We start from the raw sequence: 22,836 nt of genomic DNA, 5'->3' as shown, positions 1-22,836 counted from the left end.
GATGGTAGTTCTGTGTCCAGAAAACTTGAGGTCCTGAAACCAACCTAAAGAAGCCTTTATTGAAAACAGTAGACAGTTCTGTAAGTGCCAACCCCTTAATATATGGTCACATGAGGCAGCATGACAGGGTAATTCCACTCTGGAGGAAGGAAAGCAGTTTGTGTCAAGCTGCGCTCTGCCTGCAAGTCCAAGTACTGTTGAACATTGTTTCAGGGAAGTTCTCGTAAAGGCTGGTGGAGATGCGGACGTGTGACAAATGGATTTGGCTTCGTGATCCTCTGGCTAAAACTCCTACGTATGGCATGAACCGCAATAGCCGCTATTACAGCATATGAATTGTCGTAGCAGAAAGGGAGGAGCTGGCAGGACATACAGACACTAGGCGAGGACTGCATTCCTGCATTCCCAGTGGCGCGCTCTGGCAGATCTCTGTGCTCCAGTGTCTCAGCTTTCAAAAGGAGCTTTTGGGAAAAGGCTGTGGAATAGCCACTCGGTTTCCACTTGACAGAAAGCAGCAGTTCAGACCCACTAACTGTAGATTCTTTTTAGAGAACAACCCTAGAAATGAATCAGTGAAAGGCATAGCACAAAATAGGCTGCTGTTTCAACTGGCAACTGCGGAATACACTTGTGTTGGGCTATTTCTGTCTGTCTTGTACAAGAATAATTTCCATCATTTTAAATAATTTTTTCCAAGTAACAATCTGATTTCATTTTCCAGCACTAATGGAGGAGAAACCTTTATTTAAATCTTGTAAACGATCATCAGTAACTAGATGAACCAGTAACATAGCTAAATAAATATGTCAGATGCCCAAATGAGCTTGCCATCTACTCCAAAGTGCTGGAAAAAATAAATAATTCTGATTAGTTTTTGAGTGGCAAACTTCCAACCCCAGCAATAAAGGCAGGCCCTATGTACTCTGGAGCAGACATACTCCTTTAGCATTGAACAAAGTGAACTCTGCAGCAGCGGTGACTATAGCCAGCTATGGGAAAGCTGATCTGCCAAGGAATAAACACTCACCCAATAGTCTACTGCAGTGATTTTTCAATATTTTGTTTCATTTTGCAGATTACTTAACTTTTCTTCAGTTGAGTACACTTATATAGTAAATTTAAGCTTATAGATAATTGATGAGGTTTTCTTAATTACCTTTTTCACTGGCATCTTGGAAAAAGTTCATGGGCTGCTCTAGTCTGGGTATGTCCACCCAAGTCTTACTTATCTAGGCTGAGTGCTAGACTGTTCTTTCTGTATGGTTCACCTAGGAAATAAAGTCAAACCTCTGTGGAGAGTTGTGAAATTTTTTACTCTATAGAGAGCTGGTACAAGTGCTATACAGCACGTGAGCAGTGGTGCATAACCTCTCTGTAAACATCTGAGTTTCATCCAATACAAGTGGGAAAGGGAATGCTTTATGGTTTAGTCGATTTTCTTGTTTGGCATTTTTGTTTTTAATTAATCTGTCTTTATTCCCTTGCTAATAAATTAGGTCATGGAGTTACATCTATCTCCTTGCATAACTTGAACAGCGTAGGCACTACCATGGAAGTCAATCTTTTCTGTGCTGCACTGTTTTCTGCAGGTTTTTTAACATGGTCATTATCAAAGAATGAACAATACTTTGAAGCTCTGTATAACAACTGGTCCTAAATAAAAGCAAGAACTTAAGCATCACCAGCAGCAGTTCTATGGACAAGAAAGAAATCTTTCATGTAGTGAGTACCTACAGAGAGACTCCTACTGATCACCACCACATGAAAGGGTACCAAAGAGGAGACGTGCGAGCCTTCACACGTACGAGGTTAATACATTATCTACTTGAATCATGGAAAAAGAGAAGAAAGAACACAGGACACTGAGAAGTTAAAAAAAAAAAGTCAGCCTGATTTAATTGGAAAGCATCACTTGGCTGGCTTCTTTAGTAATTGTTGGAAGCCATCCCAACTCTTTATATATTTAGAAGTGATATAATTCAACTCATAAATAATTTCTTAATAAGCAACAGTTCTCCCAAAGTATGTGATTTAATCCTGCAGAGCTTGTGAGAAATAGGGCTGTTCCCTTTGTGCTTCATACATTTAGAACATTTTATGACAACAACAATTTTTCCGTTGTATATTTTAGAAGTAGCGTATCCCAATAGATGCATTTGGTGTCCTATGAAATGACAAAGGCTTTGGACAGTAGGTAATAACAAATGCTGAAGCAATTATTACTGTCAGTCCTATGGTGTCATGGAGATGAAATTACAGTATCATTAGGGAAATCTACATGAGCGTATGCAAGATTAGACCTGATTAAAATGCAGTCTTCACACTGCTGAAAGATTAGCAAAATCTAGTGATGCTGTGTTGTCATTAAGAATGAAAAATGTCCTGAGAAAATTTAAAAATATATGTGTGTATATACATATTTATGCATATATATACACACAGGTTTTTGGTGGTTTTTTTTTAATTTTGTTTTTGTTTGGGTTTTTTTCCAAAAGGACGCTGAGTCTACAAGACCAAGGTCAATATCAGCTCTGTTAGTCTGAAGAGGAGCGGAGATTCCCTATTGCACAACAGGAACAACTCACTTTTTCAGCCAAAATCTATGCAGCAAAGCTAATGCAAACGGCAGACACAGGAGGAAAGGGCTGTCTGACAGCCTAGGAGATTGACAGGAAATCATATGGAAATTTATAAAAAAATACATGCATTTCCAACAATATTTCAACCAGTCAACATTTTCCATCAAAATAGCTTAATAAGAACATTTCCAGCTTATATTAATGCTAGGGATAGCCCATAATTCATGAATTTCCCTGTTCTCAATTGCATAAGTACATACAGCCATAATATTTGTCCAGTCTTAAGTCTCTTTAGGTCCAGAGTGATTATTGTTCTTCAGTCAACCTATTAAAAATAAACCTGATGAGGGGAGTGCTCCCTCCCTTGGTATGGAATTGTACCGGTCTATCAGTGCGGGTGGAACTATGCCAGTGTACACCAGAGGATTTAGCTTCTTATTTTAAAGAAGAGCAAATAGTTTCAGAGGCTGGATCTGTACCTTGGGGCAGGAGATATAGGAAAGACCACAAATTCTTCTCGATTCAGGGGTTATCTTTTTCTATGACTTAAGTGCAAATTTCAGCAACGCTCTGACTCATCTTTGGGATATTATTCAACATGGCTATTAAACATTAGATTGCGTGAACAAGGTTACCTTAGCACAGGCAAAAATTTAGGACACATTTGGAAAGATATGTGAGAGGAAGGGGAAAAAAAAATCAGGATTTCTTAAATGCAATTTCACGCTGAGGTCTGTTCATTTTACTCAGAACATACCCCATAAAATGGCAAAGCTATTTCCATGAATAAGTTTAAGCAGGGCTTGGCTGTGAAATCGCTGGCTGCTAAAGAAGCGTGTTTTGATTAGTTTCAACTTGCTTTGGGTTTAAAAAAAGTAACAAATAGTGCTGAAAATCAGCGAGGTGCCAAGGCTGGCAACTGGGATTCCCCTGAGCCGCCAGCCATTCTAATCAGGGTACCCCTGAAAAGCGCTGTTTTGAGAGCTGTTCTCTGGCAATGGAGAAAGAAACGGCTTTTCATTCATTTTCTTCCCACTTCAGTGGGTTAGTCAGGACTAACCGAGTAGAATAGGTTCATTATTGTACCTGTTTAAAGGACAAGGATTTTATATTTTTATGTGGAGGTGGCTTTGCTGGTGTTACTAACCTCTCACAGTTAGTTAGGACTTCAGAAGCATTGCTTTGCTCCACTTACCACTTAGATCATTCAGTTCCTTTCTGTACATCTCAATTAGGGAAAGCAAACCAAACAGCTTTACTCTCTGGAACTCGTTTATTAACAGTGTGCCGCAATGTAATGTTGCAAATTCTGCAAGGAATCAGAGGAAATTTCTTCCACTGAATTATTTAAAGGCTCCATGTAAATGTGTCTGCTACCATAAAATTTAGCTAAGCATTTTCCCCTCCCCAAGTAAACATTAAGTCTGAAACATTAAGCCAACAGTGGCCATCTTAAGCTGCAAGTCCAAAAACACAGCAAAAGGCAGCAATTAGAACTAACTGACACTTTGGGAATTGCAATAAATACAAAACACTTTTGCTGGAAAATACCACACTCTACATTGCATGAGAAAGAAGAATGTAGTTGTGAAAGGGAAGCGATGACCCTTCTGAATTCGGTATTTTACTTCTGTGTTATCCCAAGGGTTGCATCTAGGAGTCTGTTTCCCATGCTAGCGTTTCTGTACAGATTACGTACCAGTGAAACAAATGGCTCCTTTGCTGTGTCAGCGCTCCCGAGGTACAAAAGCGCAGAGAATGCCCCGTTTGTTAGATTTTGTGCAAGCGTTGCATCTTATCTGAGGAAGCCAAGAAAGCGGTGCTTAAAGGACATAATCCTGCCCTGCACTTACCTGCTAAACAAGTTATTACCCAAAGCAGTCCCTAGCCATGTTAATTTTCCTTGGCCCCTAGAGTGACAGCGCAACTCACTCCTATGGCAAGACAAGTCGAAGCCGCAGTGTCGTAATTGTAGTCCTGTGTTTGATGAACGGTTTCCACCGTTCCCATCGTTGCTGCTAGCGTACTGAGCAGCACAGAGATAAACCCATCCTGAAGCAGGGAGGAGAGCGGGGGGGTGTTTGTGTGGCTGCTGAACGATTACTATAAAACAAGATATCTGAAAGTACATTATTTTGTAGAAATGAGGGAGGAAGGAAAAGCCCATTTAGCTTGCACCTTTGCCACTAAAGAAAACAACCCAGGTACGTTTTGCAAAGGGGATGGATGAAACAGGAGGTGCTGCTATTAATGCAATACAAACTGCCTATTAAACAACAAAGAGCAAGCCAATGCATTATGTGTTGTTCAACACTCTCCATCTAATCTTTCCTCAGCCAAGCAGAGATGTGTTGTAGATTTTCCGGGTCAAATGAATACCTAGGTAGTCCTACAGTCAACTGGGAAAATAAAATCAAAATTCACGCCCAGGAGAACACTAAATTTCATAGAAATATACACTTATCATTTAGACCATACTAGGCATTATCAGAGGTCTAAGCTGGTTCTGGCACGGGTTTTTATTTGAAGAGGAAAGTCCATTTTTCTTGCATAACAGAGAAAGGGGGAAAGATTACACAAGCAGGACTTGAAGAACAGAGTGTGATTATAGTTGCCTTTATTTAACCAAGACACATTAACTAGCATATGTGATAAGAATGACAGCCAAAAAATAACACAGAACTAAGAGTTCCAGAGATCTTATAAATCATGAGAGCTTGGTAGAATTAGCCTATAATATTTCAAAACTTTGGGGTTTTTTAATCATCCACTGCACACATTTCTCCATTTCTCTGAAGCTGTTTTTTCATTTACCGCTTTGGTGACCTGTGCCTTTGGTCTCTTTACTTCTGAAGCTAAAGCAAAGATAACGCTATTAAAAGTCACTCCTAAATCTAGCCATTGACACAAGCAATTTATATTCCCATAATCCAGATGAATTGCATAATTATTTTATGAAAAAAAAGGAGGAATGAGGCAAGAACAGACACAGTAAGATTTCAGCTTGTTCTCTGCTTGAGGAGTTGTCATAGTGAAAAGTAAACATAACTAAAAGAAATCAGAAAATAGTCCTTCTCTGCATTTTACTGATCCAGTCCCCAGTCTGGAGGATGAGAGCCTGAGTATGACGAAGACATACTTTTTGTATTTGGGACATTAATTCAGGCAGTAGCCACTGCGCGATGCGTGGTTATCCTCTGGTAGCTGTGGGAAATCAGGACGGTTACACCAGATAGCCTGTACAGAGACAATATAGTCTGAGAAAGATGATGCAGGGAATCTCAAAAAAATATGGTTGATTGGAACACATCCCCTTTAAATAGCAAGTCCCCTCTAAAAGAATTAGGGAAGAGCACCTGCTGGATACTAGGTCAGCCTTGGACGAGAAATGGTTGGAGGCAAACCTGAGTACACCGTGGAAAGTAGGGAAGTGTCTTTGGAAAAACGTCTGTCATCATATACATCATAATTTTACATGGCCCGTTTAGGCCATTGTCACTGATCTCAGTAAACGCTTTCTTTCATGAAACACTGAATATAGCAAAAGAATTCTGATCTATGCAAAAGGAGGTAGAATTGTGTCCTAAATCTCCTTGTTCGTATGGAGCCTTAGGATCTACAGGTACTGCAGAGGCAGATCCTCATACAGCAAATGCTTCTCCACAAGGTAGCATTTTTTTTACCTTTGTAAAGAAAATAAGAGTGAATATTTTCTTCGAACATTTTGTTTTCTGTAGTTTATCTGAGCAGATATCTAACTTTTTCTTACCGCATCATCTTGGCCATTTATTCCAATTTTTGCGAAGTTCTCTTTAGAAAGAAGACAAAGGAGAGAGCTGCCTCCAAATGCATATAGTTTCATTGATTCTTCTGTCAATACATAGGTATTGGGTAATATTTGCTTTTTAAAAATAGAGATCTTTTATATGTAAATGTAAAATAAGTAAGTAAGTAAATGACACTAGAAGAAGTCATTATAGGCATATCCCAATTCAGACATTCAGGTGTATGATTTTTAAATATTGAAATATGCCACGTTGCTTTTATGGTGTTGGTCTGGTTTTTATTCTGGAATAAAGCAGATAGCTGGAGAATTGTCAAGCATCTGTAGAATTTTACAGACCATACCCATCACAATGTTAATGAGATTTATCAGCTTCCATTTGACCAGTTTACAAAGCAGTATATTTATTACAACTATGTAGATTAAGAAAAATCAGTGCTGCCCTGAATAAATTCTTGTGGCATATCATCACATTTATAGACTTGGTTATAGCATTTTAATATTCTCAGTTAACCAAAAGTCACTAGATAAAAATCTCTCTTCAGTTACGGTCTTGGGATGTATCTTCTATGTGAGTTCCAGGAAGAAAAAGCATCAGTCAACTCTGAGCATGAACATGGGACCAAAACGTAGGCAATGACAGCTGACTTATTTTTTTCTTTTCTTTATCCACTGTCTCTATTTGTCAGAAATCTTACAAGCTGTAACACACTGCTTGGATTTCTATGCAGTCTCTCACTATATAAAAGACAGGGCTCTGGCATTTGGAGTTTTATTTCTTTGATAAAAGCTTTCCACAAGCGATTTCTGTGTATATTAAAGTCAAATAAGTGTCAACTGATGCAACATTACGCTAGCACCACCGGGCTGCACTTAATGAGAGTTCACATAGTGGGAAGCTAGTCTGAGAGGCTCACTGGGGTGCCCATTTGCCATAAGAAAATGCGATTTTATCATGAGCGTATTTTGCATTGGAGGGATGGTTGTTAAGCATGCTGGAAGGGTAAAGCAGGGCGGAAAGCTTCTGCATGTGTTTTCTCTGTAAGCACGAGAGTATTTAACATTTGGGGAGAGAATATTGAAAAGCAGCGAGTGGTAAATCATCTTCAGGCTTTAGACTTGAAGAAAGGACAGACAGACAGGTGACTGATGGGGAGATGCTGGTAGCATCGCTCCTACAACAAATCTTGAGAGACCTGTAGCTAGGGAGGGCCCAGTGCTGCCAGAAGCAGAAGAAATGCAGGTGAGCAAGTTCACCCCAGAGGCAAAGGCAGGCCTGAACAGATAGCACTACGCCAAGGGGTCCTCAGCAACACCGTCGGGCCCGGAGGAAGAGAACAGATTGCTGCAAAAGAAACTGTTTGAATAGACTTGGGGGGGGGGGGGAGAAGAGGGGAAGAAAAAAAAAAAAGACATGCAAGCTCTTGAGTTTGGCAGCAAAAATGGCTCCACGAAGGTGAGGTCAGCTGAGTTAAATTTCTGCTCAGTTATTTGCAAGGGAAAATTCAAATATATTGTAGTGTAGGGCTTAACAGCATAACACTAGCAGCTCAAATTAGCTTTAATTAAAATTAAATAAGAATAAACCAAAGGGCTCCTCTTCCAGACCTTTCATGTTGAATATGTAATGTGCTGTGTCTCTATGGGGAAGGACTGCAAACTAACTTTCTTTTGGCTTAAGTCATCCTGGGAAGTTTCATTAAATTAAAAATGACTGATAGTAAAAATTAAATTATTTATTTTAGAGTATCATTCAACTTCATGATAGAGTTTATTTAAATGTTCCTGCTAACAGTTTATTCCCTATGAGTAATATACCAATACCTATATTCAGAGCACAAACACTGGATTATTGTTTTCTAGGCTTTGTAGTGCAAACCCATAGGAAACTTGAGATTATTTTGATTATTATGAAGTAATAGTGATGAATGACAGGCATACAGTCATTCCTTTTTAAGGCTCCAGTCTGCATTTAAAAGCATACAAATGTATCGTTTGATTGAAGGCTGTCTGTGGCAGGGAGTGCTTTCTGCTCGTTGTTTGTGTAATTAGATGTGAACGTCCCTGGGTTACGCCGCGGCAACTGCAGGAGCACGGAGCAGGAACTACAGACAGACGTTGTTTCAGGAAAAGCTGAACCCTACAAAACGCGTGAGCATAGTAGTCTTATTTCTCTAGATGAGCACGCGACAGGGATTGCCAGACCCTCCTGCTAAAGGGAATCAGACCAGTTACCAGAATTGGGGCCCCAGTGGTCTGGCCCATCCTTACCTGACGAAGTCCCCTCTGGTGGGTTGCCCGTACACAGCAGTACAGGCCAGAACTGTTCAAGTCCCTCTTCAAGAAAGGAATTAACATTTTTCTTCATTGCAGAAAGAGTTGGATTGGGAACATGAGATTTGCCAGAATCCACTTTGTTCCTACGGGACTGGTGAGAGCTGAGCAAGACGTAGGTTTCGTCACGCTTCTTCAGGCAGAAAGAGCACTGAACCCAGCAGAGCCTTAGAGCAGGGCTAAGAAATGCGAGATTGGGTCTCTAGGAAAGAAGGACTTACCAAGTCCTAAAAAGCAGTAAGAGGAAACTAAGCGGTATTTCCCCTCACGCGACTGCTAGACTCTCTGAGGAAGCTCCACAGGGTGTTCGCTCTTTGAATACCATGTCAAATCCAGCAGAGACCAGATGGGTCTAAACTCACCTTTGGAAACTTTCTTGATCAGCCTCGAGAAGCTGCCTACGCGTAGAATGGCTCCGGAAGGAAAAGTAGCATGCCGGTGGCTCCGTTTCTTCAGCACATACCACAGACACTCTAAAAATTCATGCCCGAGATTAAGAAACGGCAAAATTGACCAAATTACCTCCAGAAGTAGCAGTTGTTTTGGTGGAATGAATTTTTGTTCCTAGGCACAATTTTTATATTTTAGCAGAGCTGTGGAATTGTCTGTTGTTCTATTACCATTAACCAGATATAAAGGCAGCAGTTTTGCTGGCATCTGAAACAGCGAGATAATAACAGCACGTGGGCTGTGCTACATTTCTTTCTCTACATACCAGGCTGGGCCTGATTCAGTTCATGTGGAGTTGCTCTCTAGAGACTGTTGTGGCTGCTGTATTCGGAGGTAACATTTCTGCATTGTTCTGGATATTCAGCTGGATGTTTATCGTTGAGGCTTGTCCTTGCAGGGTTTTCTTTAAGTAACATAAAGGCAGTGATTTTTTATTTTTCCTCTGCAAATTCAGTCCTGACTCCATATAGCTGCAGTATCATATAATGGGGATACATACATATATATATAAACCACAATACATTGCTGTTGCTCACATGCCTCAGAATAATGAAACAGGCCTCTTAAGAACTGTCTTGACCATTTCAGTACTTTTCCAGCATCTTTTCCATTTCTGCTTTCCTGAAATAAAGAGTTGCACTTAGAGTGAACTTCTACACCATGGGTGGTTACAGCTACTGCTGTTAAACTGTTATTAGAGACTCCCTGATGACAGAGAAAGCATCCCTGTTATCAGAATATTCCTCCTGGCATGATATGTTTTGCAATATGTATACACACAATGAACAAGATAAAAGTACGAACCCAGATTATCTACATTAGCATTTATCCTCTACAGGAGCTTTGACTGTCAGATATTATTTATGCTGCTTGGGTCAGTTACATCGCTGCAAAAGTATTGACACCATGCTTAGCACTTTAGTTTAAACCCATAACAAGGAAACAATCATTTGTAGTCTAGTTTCTCCTCCCTTTTTTCCAGCATAACCTCAGGATTTTTTCTTTCATTAGTGTAAGACAGCAAGACACCGTAACTTTTGGCAGATATTATTCATGCAGATCTTGAACCAAGGAGGAACAGAATTGACCTGCAAATCCACCTTACTGAGTTCTGTTTCCTTCCATGGGAAATAATCTTTTGCTCTTACTGTAAGACTCAGCTTATATTTTCATTAGGCTATACTAAGGTTTTTATGGTTTAAAAATTATTCCTTTTTATTAAAGAAAATGCTGGATAAACAGTGGTCATTCTTTACGACAGGATTACCGAGAACAAGTCTGGAGAACACAGCAGGTGGTCTAGTTCATGTGGGATGGATGGATACATACTAGTCCGTGTCTTTTTTTCCACACGGATGGAAGCCATCACATATTCCATTCTTAGTGTTTTGTGCATCTTGATCGGATGCTTGACCTAACACTGCAGATGAGCAGTGCAGAGCAGATCACCCAAAGGATATATTAAAGTCCAGATCAGGCTTCATCTTAAAGGAAAACAGGGTTATAGATCATATCTGAGGCATGAGGCAACACGTGCTTTCTTCCTACCATTAAATCCCCAATCAGATGCACAAAAACTTGTAAGAGATGGAGAGCGTGATGAATCCCAGCTGCATTGACCAGCATTAATTTTTCCTTTGGTCAGGAGTTTTCCATTTAGAATCTGGGTTGGCCATCACCCCAGCAGCTAATCCTTCTCTAGAGGCGGGGGGGGAAGAAAAGGGGGGGAAAAAAAAAAAAGAAAAGAAGAAAAAAGAAAGTCAAGGATTCCACACAGCCTAATATTCTGCAACTGTGATTTATTTATTTTTTTTAAATAACCAGGCAAACAGTAGAGCATTGTTTAAAACAATAAGTAAATGGAGACTCTTCTAGTTTTGTTGTCCTCTTTTGGGAATAACAGTTAACAGGCATAAGCAGACTCTCTTTTTCTTTTTAAGTATTCATGTCTTTTGCCTTTTCAGTTTCAGCTTTCCTGTTGTTAAGAAATACTTTTCTAGCACTTTCAGACTGAAAACAAGACATTGATTTCACCCTGGATCAACAGTATTGACGCGTTCAGTTTAGATTTTTCTTGTAAAGGTATGCAGAGTGCCAGTGTTTCTGCGTGGACAGCTGTTTCGGTATAGCACGTGCTTAATCTGTTCTCTGTTGAAGAAGAGAAAAAAACCCTAAACTTCAAGGAAAAGGAATTCACTCATTTGGCTGTCAGCCAGGATAGCAGATGACATTTAAAAACTTTTTTTTTTAAACTTGTAACAGCATTGGTTCATTTATAACTATACCATCCAACTAACTCATTGAAGATGGATTCTACAATATCAATTCTGATGGTTGTAATCAAGCAGCAGACAGATTTTGTTTCAGCGAGGCCATACTGGGATTGTCTGTTAGAAGTCTCTAAAGACATCTTTAAACTTTTAGTGGGGGAAAAAAAATTACTTCAAATGAGTTGAAAGAAACCAGAGCAGACACCATTCAGACACTGATACTATCAGCAGCTCTTACTCAGAAAGGGAGGAATGCCCTCAGGTCTTTTATGGACTTGCACAAGCAACTTTCCCATCTGGTATCGCGCCCCTGTTGTAAAGCTGCAGCACAAAGCATCAGCTATTTGGAGCTGGGCGAAACAAAACTGTCTGCTTCAAATGCCATTCTCACTGCCATGTTTGCGGGGGCAGAGCCTGGACCTGTGTCCTGTAACCTATTATGGTAAGCCAAGTGTAATAGTTTAAAACCTGGGTCAGAAAAGCTGATGCTCTCTCCAGCCTGCAGCGGGGCGCAGAGCAGGACGCAGTGCGAGGCTACGTGCCGAGGCACCGCGCACTGGGGCAGAAGGACAGCGGGCAAAGAGAGCCAGGGGTGCTCTGCAGCCAGGAGGCAGAAGGAGGGTCACCAGTATGGCGAGTGGTGAATTAATTGGGAGTATTTTCTTTACACCAAAAGACTTCACAAGTTGCAGTAACTCTTCCAGATTTTTTTGTAGCCCTTTTCTCCCTCCCAAATGTTCTCAGACTAGGAATTAAAATTTTGGACTGCACTTAGTGATACATTAGATGCCTTTACAAATCTAGGCCTTCGCATTCATGTAGGAAATTAAAACTGTTATAAATACACAGACATAGGTAGCACCCACATACCTTGGAAGTAAATGATGCTGTGACATACAAAATATTATAACTAGGCATGACTCCAGGTAAGGGTTTAGAAGGATATTTCTTTAGTAATTGACTTACCCACCTGCAGAGTCTCTTCTATCAAGAGTTTTGGTCTGGGTTTTTTTTTTTTTTTGCTTGTTTGGTTTTTGGTTTGTTGTTGGGGGGGATTGTTTGTTTGTTGTTTTGGTTGGTTGGTTTTTTAACAACATTAATCAGTCACAGGATAAGCCGCACTTTATACTCCCTTATGCCCCTATCAAGCCCTCACATTGCAGCAGGTTCGGCATCCTTTGTTTTCTTTAGTGATAGTCACATCATGGTCCTACTGTTCAGCTGTATTATAGCCATAGCCGTCCCTATTTGTTGACTGCCAAACAGCAGGTCCAAACGTGTTACAACCTGTAAGCCCTCATCTCCCACAGCCCTGTGACTAGTAGCTGAATTGTAAGCACTAAGCAGCATCTTCAAAATATTTTTTTCTTTTAATTAGTTGACTCCCCCAAAGAACATAACAAGCAAAGAATAAAAATGAGGCAATAAGTAGCCTATGCATAAGGTTAATTAAACTTTCTTTTCTTAATAGTTTTAAATATGTTGTGATCAGTCTAGAGTGCCTGCTCCTGACTTGGGAGAGTTAACCGCTATCAGACACTTCTTGCCACTACTGTCCTCTTCATCTTCCCCGTGTTTGACTTTCTTCTCTAGTTTAAACAGAGTTTGGAAACATGGTTGGAATTAATTGGGAAAATTAACAGCTCCTCTGGTATTTTATCTAGGAACCCACAGTTTGTTTTTCCAGATGTACCTGATCTCTGCCATTGTTTTATTTCCCTCCTGTCCATCACCTTCTTAATTCAAAACCTAGTGGTCAAGCAAGCAAATACCAAGGTAGTAAAACAGCAGCACATGGTGTTCATACAAACATATCTCCCTCATTTCCCAGATACGCAGATGCCATTAACTTAAATCAATTCCAAGCTTAAACAGCCTGCCTTTCCCCTCTACCCCCCCACTTCCCTCGGCCTCTTCTCATTTACACAGACACTGTTCAGTCACCCCTACCCATCCGGCACTCGCACTGTGTCAGTGTCCTCAAAGCGTTTCAAGCAAAGAAGGCTAAGTAGTATTGTCAGTGGCTTTTTTGTTTTTAAAAAACAAAACAAAAACACAAAACAAGAGTGAATTGCAATTTTGCTTCCAGGCACTCCCCCTCTGTGGGACAAGGTGGGCTATCTTGGGTGTATCTGAACGGCGTGCTGGAGGATGGTGAAGAGATCCGTATGCTCTGCAGAGATACCGGGGTAGTTCTGCAGGGATGCGGTGCCGGAGCTGCCAACCCCCATCCTCTCCCTCTGGACCTGGCAGAGCTCAGCCCAGCGCAGCTGGGGAGCCCACTTGGTCAGCAGCAGCTCGACACCTTCCGCAGCTGCAGCCTATTGTGTGTTTTTTGAAAGTTTATTCACCTTGACCTGGTTTAGCAGAAATACTTGTTCCCCCATTTTCTTTCAGCCTCATATTAAGCTGCAGAGAAATGCCATCTCAGAGTTTCACAGCATCTTCGGACCAGCTATCCTTGGGGTCCCAATTGCTTGCTTTCTCATGGAATTTTGTACATCCCTAGAGCATAGACGTGGTTATTTTTCATGCCATTATTAATATATTAAAGTCAAAAATAGAATTACTCTATGTAAAAGGCAAGGACATTATATCTCTGGAGAAAGCAGCATAGTGCAACAACAAGCAACTTCAAGGCACAAAAATAAACCCTCTGAATTTTCTTCCTGAGGGGATGAGAAATGGGGGGGGGGGGGGGAGAAGAAATCGGTGAACCAGTACCCAACAGCCTGTTTCTTAGCTGCACTTTATCTGTTTAAAGCACGCATATTGCACGGAGGCCTTGTTTAATATTTAGGGCTGATATTGCCAGGCCCTGCTTTACTAACAGCGTATTATTATGTTCCTACTGGGAACGATTGGCTCCCGCATGCTAAAGAGACTTCTGTGGAAGGAATAGAAAGCATTTGAGCTACAGAAGCACAAGGAAATCTGCACCTCCTGTTAACCGGGCGTGATGACTGTGGTAATTACCAAGCACCAAGCCCAGAAAAGCGCAGATACCTCCACAGCCCTTCTCTTTCCTCGCCCTACCGGAGGAGGGTATGAAAGAATACACAGAAAAGCTCACGCGTCCTGACCAAGAATCCAAAGTCATTCGTTGCGCTCAGCTCCCCCAGGATCCGTTGCGAGGGTCAGAGCGTTCAAACAGTCAGACATCAGAAAAAGGGCATAGCTGCTCCCAGGCACCAAATCCCCCGTCTGCACCAGGAAAGCACAGCCAGAGGATGAACCAGGAGGGTTGCTTCTGGGCCGCTGCAAGTGAGTACTAAAGCACAGATGTGGAAAGCACCTGCCATATAGTTGTACGCTGTCTGTCCTGGCTCTGTTTTCTCTGTGTGTGGCTCGGGGGTTGTTTGTTTTAAAGAGGCAAAGGGAGAGACTAAGTTGTTACGACATTCCTGGAGCAAGAAAGATTGTACGTACTGAAAACAGAAAGCCTCAGCAGCTTTAAGTGAGGCAGTTCTAGCTGCTGGCTTCCAGGACGCGTAGCTGTATCCCCCGTGCTTCGATAACACAGGCTGGATTTTCAGTGCTTACGGTTTGGGGTTTTTTTTCCCCTCATCAAGCTTTTGCTCAAACCAGAATCCACCAGTCTGGAAACTGATCATAAAGTAACACCGCAAGCAAGTTCTACAGATCATCTGCAAAGAGAAGTTGCTACAATAATAGCATCTGGATAAAAACAGGGTAGCTGCAAGATCTTGAAAGGTTTCTCATGGCTTATAAGAGTCTTAGTGGCAAATAATACGTTGGCAAGAAAATCCTTTATTTTCTAGATAATTGTTACTTTTGTTGGAAGAATGTGATGGTTGAGTCCTTTTAAAGAAGCCTATGAGGTTATTTTCCTTAACAAGATAATTGGTTTATCATTTATTATATGCCTGATGCTCCCCCAGAGACTGTCCCATCCAAGCAATAAACAGTTCTTAGCACATATCAAAGAACTCGTTACTGTCCCGTTGTGAAGATTACATGGCCAGACATTAAAACAAGCATGATTTTCCTATACAGATAATAATAATTCGTCTAATTAGACATTTTTGCTATATAGTCACCATGATACCTTATTTTTAAATGCATTGTCTTTAAAAGGAAGGTGTAAGAAATGTGGAAATTGTGGAGAAGACAAAGGAGATTAAACACAAGATGTTTCAGAGACCGAAGTTAAACTCTTCAACAGTTTCTGCCCAGGATTTGCTATATAGCATATATGGGGAGGGCAGGGGGGAAATCACTGACAGCTTGAAGGCCAAAAAATCCTAACCAATTCAAGATGTCCCCTATTGCCACCAAAGCGCTATCTGCTGGGTTTTGTGAGCTATTCATGCTTACCTAAGATCCTGCTGTAGTGTTTTGGATATGTCAGCATGCTTCTCCACTCTAAAGGACTTTTTTGGACCAAAGCTAGCATTTAAAGAAAAAAAACCCCTAACATAATCACAAATATCTGTCTCAAAATACAGGAACAGGATCAATAGGTCATTGCAACAGGTAGTAACCAATCCTCCTGCATTCCCATTCCCTAAAGATCGGCCCAGGCAACGTCTTGGTCAATTATGGCTCGATCTATTGCAAATACCTCCCTTGTCAAGCCTTTGCTGTCAGTGTGCAAGTGTTTTGTCTTGCAGTGCCAACCAGAGTTAAACCAGCATTTTCTGGGGTAGGGATGTTCAGTCTTTTCAATGTATTTTGCACTTGCTATCAATGTAATGTAATGAGCTGACGTTGAAAGACTTTTAAGCCTGTTTATAAAATACAGCGGTCAGTTTATCAAAACCTCTTTTAGTTGTCTAGTAAAGCTTTAAAAACCCAAACACTACAGTATTTTACTATCACTCCTGGCAGACAAACGTACTCATTTCTGTAACACCTGAGCACTTCCAGATAAGAGCAAAGCCTTGTTTGTACTCCCTGTGTGTACCTCGGGGTGCTGTGTAAGCAAGCTCTGCACTGTTTACACTCGCCACCGATTGCCAAAAGTTGACCAGATGCGTTTGCTGCCTCGGCAGAGCTTCCCTGCATGCTACAAAATGGGAGGTGCAAAGTTTAAACGGAACACTTGAAAGTCACTCCCCAAAGATACCGTTCCCTGTGCTTCAGCCCGGTTTAGGTTTTGGTTCCGATATATGTTATCAGATTAAAAAAAGTAAGAGCTTTGGTAGCCACTTTCAGAGAGGTGACTTTGCTGCTTCGTGTGCCAAGCTCGTGCTTGCAGGCCTGGCCCGAGGGCTGGGTCGTTAGCACAGCAGTTGCTGTCTGGTACCTCCGTTCGGTTTGTGGCGCAGGGACACGGTGCATGGAGACGGCCCTCACTGAGCCGTTTTGTCAGGGAGTGGTTTCCTCTCTCACAAGCTGGATGCGAGTTTTCAGGATATGACGGAGTATAATGTCTCATTTGTAATGTCAAATAGCAGCCGTACGAAAGCACAGCACCGTGACAGCTGTGCCATGTAATCAAGGGAGCTCTCGTGAAGGTTTCCACACCACGGGCCAGTGCTGTTGTCCAGACACCGCTTGCCAGCTACTGCTTTTAGGCACGGGAGAAGAATACAGCGGTGTAGTTCAATTCCCAGCCAGCTACTGGGGGTAGCAGGAGCACAGCTCAGCCAGCCCCTTTCTTGGCAACTCCGGCAGAGCTGATGGAAACCGCAGCTGAGCTCCTCTCCCCCTGGATATCATCTCTGGAGGCATTACCGAGACAAGGACAACCGCTTGTTCTGCATTGCTCCTCTTCTCTTTACAGAAGGGGCTCCCCAGCCTACCACCATCTCTGCCAGGTATTGAAAGGCACGCTCCAGTATGTGGCAACAATATATTATTAGTAAAGTCAGTGCCAAATACAAGCCAGCTGCTGAAATAAGACTATCATTAGGAATCTCCAGTCCCTAGATTCCCAGACAGTCCTTTTTTGCAGCATGATTGCTGCTCGTATAAAGCACTAACAGGAAAAATGGTCTTTTTCTTTTTTCCATTCAGTCATGTTCCCTCTGTACAGGGCTGTTACTGCCATTTCCAGCGTGTCCAAGTTTTGCCTTCAGACGTTTGGATACCGGTACATTCTCCTAGGATCATGTAATTATCAGTCTGTAATCTCCTGTTCCACTACGGATATGAGCAACCCTTTTATGTTCATAGTAACAATTTAGAAGTGTTAAAAGTTTAAGCGCTGGGTCCCTGGTGCTTACACATGTTTAAATTGGCCCTCCCTGAAAGCTGATATATTCCATCTGGTCTATTGGATTTCTTGGCTTAAAGTTACTGGAAACACTGAATGTTTCTTCTGCAGTGATCCTGTAGCTGTCCAAGAGTAATACGCGCACTTACAGCCAGCTGCCTGGCTGCTCAGTACTAAAATACTACGGGAGAAGTGCTTTTAGTGAGCTTTTTCCCTGTCTGCTTTTAGAGCTATTTTGAAATCCTGCGTTCTGCAGTTCACTTTTCTAATCAATCTTATAGCATGTAAGTGATACTTAAAGGATAAATAAAACACACACGTTTGCAGCTCGTTACCGCTAAACATTTTGCCTGAATGCTGCAAATCAAGCAACTAGATATTTTTGTTTGTTTTTCTACATTCTCCTTTCCAAATCTGCACTAGCTTTTTCTCGTCCTTATAGCTTTACATAACAGCTTAATAAAATCCCGTGCTCTTACTTTCCTCAAACGTTATTTATGCTTTCTTAACTATTTATGTCAAGAAAAAGAGACATTACAGGTAACTGCAGGTTATCATGAAACAAGCTGCCAGCCCAGTAAATTATCAACACCAGCAGCAACACTGGATTAACCATTCAGACACCCACTGCTCATTTAACTCTCCGCAAGAGCTGCCTCATTCCTTCTCGTTGGCATTCCCAGACTCTCCAGGCTCGGGGGCAGGTATGCCACTAGGTTAAAATACACAGATGCATTCAAACTAGGTCACACAAATCATTAAAACAGCACATTCCTCCAACAGTTTTCACAACCCAGCTATCCCATGCTGTAGCAGACTCTGAGAGTGTGCCTGTCCCTTGGCTTAGTCCCGTCTCCCACAAGCCTGAGCAGCTGGAGGGATGCCCACATTTCCAGCAGCATTGCTGACGCCTTAAAGCCTGTCTGTTGCTGCAGAGGCTGCGCTGCATTTGAAAATTGAGGATTCAGGAGTATTAAAAATATTTCAGCCTCTTCATCATCTTTACTTTCCTACGTATTTCCCTCTTGTTCAGTGAAGATTCAGCTCTTTGCTTACTTACAGTACAGCTGGAGCACAGATGCAGGGACCTTTTCTGATTCCCATCACCTCCCGTTCCTGCCAGGCTGCAGGACTGCAGTGGGCTCCTGCAGCCTCTTCGTGTTTTTTAGCTCAGTCCGTTAACTTACAACGGCTCAGCTCACCTCTCCAGGATGCTCTCAAGCTAATGCAGTGCCCCCCTCTCCCCGCACTGCTTGGCAGCGGCTCCAAAACACAGCCCACCACCAACTGCTGGGAGAAAAGGCACGCAGCTCCAGGTGCGATTCACCTTAGACCAGGTGAAGTCAATGGTTGAGGTAACTGATTAACTGGTACAAGCGGCAGCAGGCCCTACAGTGACAACTCCCGCTGTGGGACGTAACTCCACAGGTGTGACAAAACCAAAGGAATTGCTTTGTATCCCTCCTCTCCAAGCAAGCCTGCTAATGCAATTAAAAATGCACTGGGCAAACTCCACGGAAACTCCGCAGATCAACTCCTGCTCTGTCCGTTTTTACCTGTGAAGCAGCACTCCCTCCAGAGCTCACTTCAACGTGCCTTTCAGCCGTTTGCCAGGGGAGAAAATATGCTGGCTGCAAAACTTTATTAAGGCTTTGGCAAAGAAGTGGCCAACTGGGAGGGAAATGGATTCGTGTGCTCGGGGGCTTTGTTTCCACGTCCGCGTAATTGCTTTCAGAAAACATCGCCCATGCTCTCTCCTGGGCATAGTGGGAGCATGTTCTGGTTCACTGCTTCTGCCGTGTGTTCTGTACAGAGTGGCTGAATGGATATTTACATGAAAATAGTATTGCTGAGCATTTAGTTCTAATCATTTTGTACTTGGTACAGCCATCTGGAATAAAAATATTTCGAGAATATTACAGATACTCTTGCATTTTAGTGTCAAAAACTCTTAAAATACGAAACTCTTACATCCAAGTTGCCAAACTTCTTCCACACTTCTGTTATTAAGCAGCTCTGTTATTAAGCAACCCTGTTACTAAGTTTAGTGGATGTGAGACATCTCTGTCGCGTTCAGCACCGTGTGCCAGAAGCTGGGCCGTCGCTGGCGGGGAGCAGTGCGGCACCCCGACGGCGGGGCCGCCCCGGCGCGGGGAGCCTCTCCCCTTCATCCCGCCTGCAGCTGGGCGCGCACCGTTCCCTCTTCGGGTATCACAGCTGTGGAAATACAGGTCCAAAGAGTTGCACTTTTTGAAGGATGGAAGATTGCTGTGGGATTAATCCCGTCGCATGGGGCTTTTTGAATAGCTTTTATCATACACAACTCTCTAGATGACAGAGAGGGAGGGGGAGAGAGCAGACCTGAAGGCAGAACTGGCCCTTACTTTAGTGAAAACTAAGATGTCAGACCTTCTATTACGGAAGCTAACCATTACCCAGCAAAGCAGCATGCTCCGAGGTTGGTTTTTCTTTTTTAGCTTTGCTGTAATGTTCCTGAAAGCTAATAGCATCTGTAATGTTGTTGCTGATTTGTTTTGCTGTATGAAAGAAAGCAGAAAATAGAATTGCTGTATGTAGGAGGCGAAGATGTTGTATTTTGTGTAATGAGCAATGTGCTGCAGTAAGAAAAGACTGCCACAGCAAACCCGCAGTCCCCATGAAAGCCTGAATTTAATCATGTGGCTAACCACTTTGAAAGGCAAGGCGTCACCTTGGTGTCTGAGCACTACGTGATTTTGGAGGCAGGAATCCAAACGATCAATCCAGTCTCTCGCGCGCCTTCCAGGATACACTGCTGTAAAACTGTGCACGCCCTGAATTTAAGCAAGTCGAGCACAGCCCTGCGCGAACAGCCCCCACGCCGTTGTCTAGGCTGCACAAATGGGCTGATGACTGTTGTCTACCTCGTCCTCATCGCACACACGTCGTCTGACCCCAGCAGCCGGCGCTCGGGCAGGTGGAGACCACGGGCTGAGGCTCTGCAGAGCGCCGATCCCGGCGGCCAGGTTGGCAGCTGGGATGCACCACTCCTCCTCCTCCTCCGCCCTGAGCTTCTCAGCGGCTTCCTGACGTGGAGGGACTGTGGCAGCGGGCTGCAGCTTCTGTATTTACCAAAGAGCACCACAGCATGCTACAGATGGACAAGCTTGTCCTGTGTCCCCACCAAGCGCTGCCCTTCCCCACTGGGACCTTGTCCGCTTGGTACAGTTGACTGGGAGAGACCGCACGGCCATCACGGTGGTGAAACTAATTACCGGCTACCACAGATTTTACAATACACAGAGCAGCACAAATCATGGAAGGAGGCGGGGGAAAGGAGCGTGCACAAAGTATTTGGATCTGCCTGGTTTCTGAGGGCTCTGAGCACTCGTGGCTGGCACGGCTTAGGGGCTAGAGATGCCACGGTGAGACAGGCTGGAGAGACGGGAGCGCGAAGTGGTGAAGGGGGCCACAGCAGGGATAGGAGGCATGAGACTGGGGTCCTGGTTTGAGCAGAGGAGAGAGCAAGAGATACAAGAGGAGGGGGAGGATATAGCAATAGGGCCTGGTAAAGGAAATCAGAGAGGAAAGGGGCATACAGCTTCTAGAGAGAAGTTTACCGGCTCCAATGTAATACCAGATTTCTTTATTTTATTTTATTTTTAGAAAGCTGAGAAGGAGCTCAGTCTCATGCTGTTAAATAGCAGATCCCACACTTGGGACTCGCCATGGAAAAACGCTCCAGCCTTAACATTCAGTTAAACTCAGCCTGACGCTCTCTGGCTGCGCTGCCCATTTCATAGCTTGCACCTTTCACTAGGAGCCGTGTTACCATCATTTGAGGTACCAAACCCAGGGGTGTCACGGGGGAAGAAACCCAACTTTGAAGATCGCCTTCTGTTCAGTTTTGTGGATGAGAGCCAGGACTTTGAATACAGGAACATACCCCGGAACCACTTTTTTTTGCGCCAGACAAACCTCACTTCTGATAAGTTTATTAGAGGCTTTTACGTGCTAATTTCGCGTCGAATTTTGTCTCTCGGAAATCACGTGGATGGGAGGGCAGCCGCGTGCACGCGTGTTTGAGAAGGTGCTGGTGGTTGCGCTGGTCCTGGCTCTCCCACAGATGCGCTGGCGTCGCAAAGACGCGGGGCGTGCGCTGGGGGACGCGGTACTTGGCTAGCCGCCTTTCCGCACGCCACGACTGCAGGCTTTGCTTCGAGCTAGACAATTGCAACGGCTCTGCAAAGCTCTCCCTGCAGCGGAGCTGAGCACGGCGGGAGCCAGCTGGGCTCTCCTCTGGTGAAAATGACACGGAGGCTAAAGTGTCGTGAACGTTAGTAAAATTAATATTCTAAAAATCTGCTGCAATTGTTTTCAGTTATTGATCAAAACAGATACTGAACAACTGTGTCCACTTGATTAATAGCAAACACTTACTACAGAAACAGACGCTAATATTAATCTTCCATTTTACTGTGTCAAATGCACATAATTATTCATCACGGATACTATTTATATACCCACGTACTGCTAAGTGAAAGAATGCTTTCATCCTGGTTTTATCATTTCTAGATTGAATCACAGTTTTTCTATTTCCTCCAGTCAGCAACTCAGCCCCACAATTTTCTCTCCAAATGACAAGCAATTCTTTTATGCACATTGAATTATTTTTTCCAGGTGGTGGTTCAGTCGAAATTAAATGTTACTCTTTCATATTGCTCAGTAGTACAGCTGTAGCACACAAAGAAAGATGACAACTTTAATATTCTAGCTAACTTGAAAAATAGGATTTAAACAGAAGACTGTATAAATTCAGTGTTATTTATTCAGCACTCAGCACCCCTTTTGCCTCACGCGAGGATGTAGGGAGCACAGGGAGGAAGGAGAGGCTGCGGTGAACCCGCGGCAGCGTGAGCGAGGCCGCGGATCAGACTGCACCACTAACACCGACAGACGACGGCTGCGCAGCGGGGCGACGGCGTGGTCGTCTCGGCTGCGCATTCGTGTGCTGAAGGCTGGAAAGGGCCTCCAGAGCTCACCCGACCAGCCCAAGACCCACTCGGGCTCCAAACTCACATCAGCACTGGAAGCTTTGATTTTTACTATTTTTAATCTCTTAGCGGTTTGACTCCCCAGCAGCTGGTGAAGGACACGGTTACCTCCGTCCCCCTTGCACCAGCCAAGGCTCTGGTCTCCCAGCGAGCAGAGCGAGGTCCCCAGCTGGCAGGGACCACGCACGGGGGGCATCTCCTCTGC

General features: G+C 43.2%; 2 protein-coding genes across 3 annotated transcripts in view; one reads left to right on the top strand and one right to left on the bottom strand.

Moving 5' to 3' along the window:
• TNFAIP8L3 (TNF alpha induced protein 8 like 3) overlaps nt 1-22,836 on the top strand; it is a 50,008-nt gene that overhangs the window by 22,978 nt on the left and 4,194 nt on the right. Inside the window, exon 1 of one of the 2 annotated variants that reach the window (XM_076347776.1) lies at nt 14,426-14,681. The exons of the other annotated variant lie outside the window; for it this stretch is intronic. Within the exon in view, the coding sequence (XP_076203891.1) occupies nt 14,465-14,681 (217 nt within the window). The 5' untranslated portion in view covers nt 14,426-14,464. Of the gene's footprint in view, nt 1-14,425; nt 14,682-22,836 lie in introns of those variants that run through there. 2 annotated transcript variants of the gene reach the window in all.
• Nucleotides 10,932-22,836, bottom strand: part of AP4E1 (adaptor related protein complex 4 subunit epsilon 1) — a 43,590-nt gene continuing 31,685 nt past the window's right edge. Inside the window, exon 21 of the mRNA XM_076347773.1 lies at nt 10,932-11,295. Coding sequence (XP_076203888.1) covers nt 11,153-11,295 — 143 coding nt within the window. The 3' untranslated portion in view covers nt 10,932-11,152. The remainder of the gene's footprint in view (nt 11,296-22,836) is intronic.

The sequence above is a fragment of the Aptenodytes patagonicus genome, chromosome 10, assembly GCF_965638725.1.
Source record: "Aptenodytes patagonicus chromosome 10, bAptPat1.pri.cur, whole genome shotgun sequence".
In the NCBI taxonomy this organism is placed as follows: Eukaryota; Metazoa; Chordata; class Aves; order Sphenisciformes; family Spheniscidae; genus Aptenodytes; species Aptenodytes patagonicus.
The sequence above is the reverse complement of the archived record's forward strand: the minus strand, read 5'-3'. Positions and strand labels throughout refer to the sequence as shown.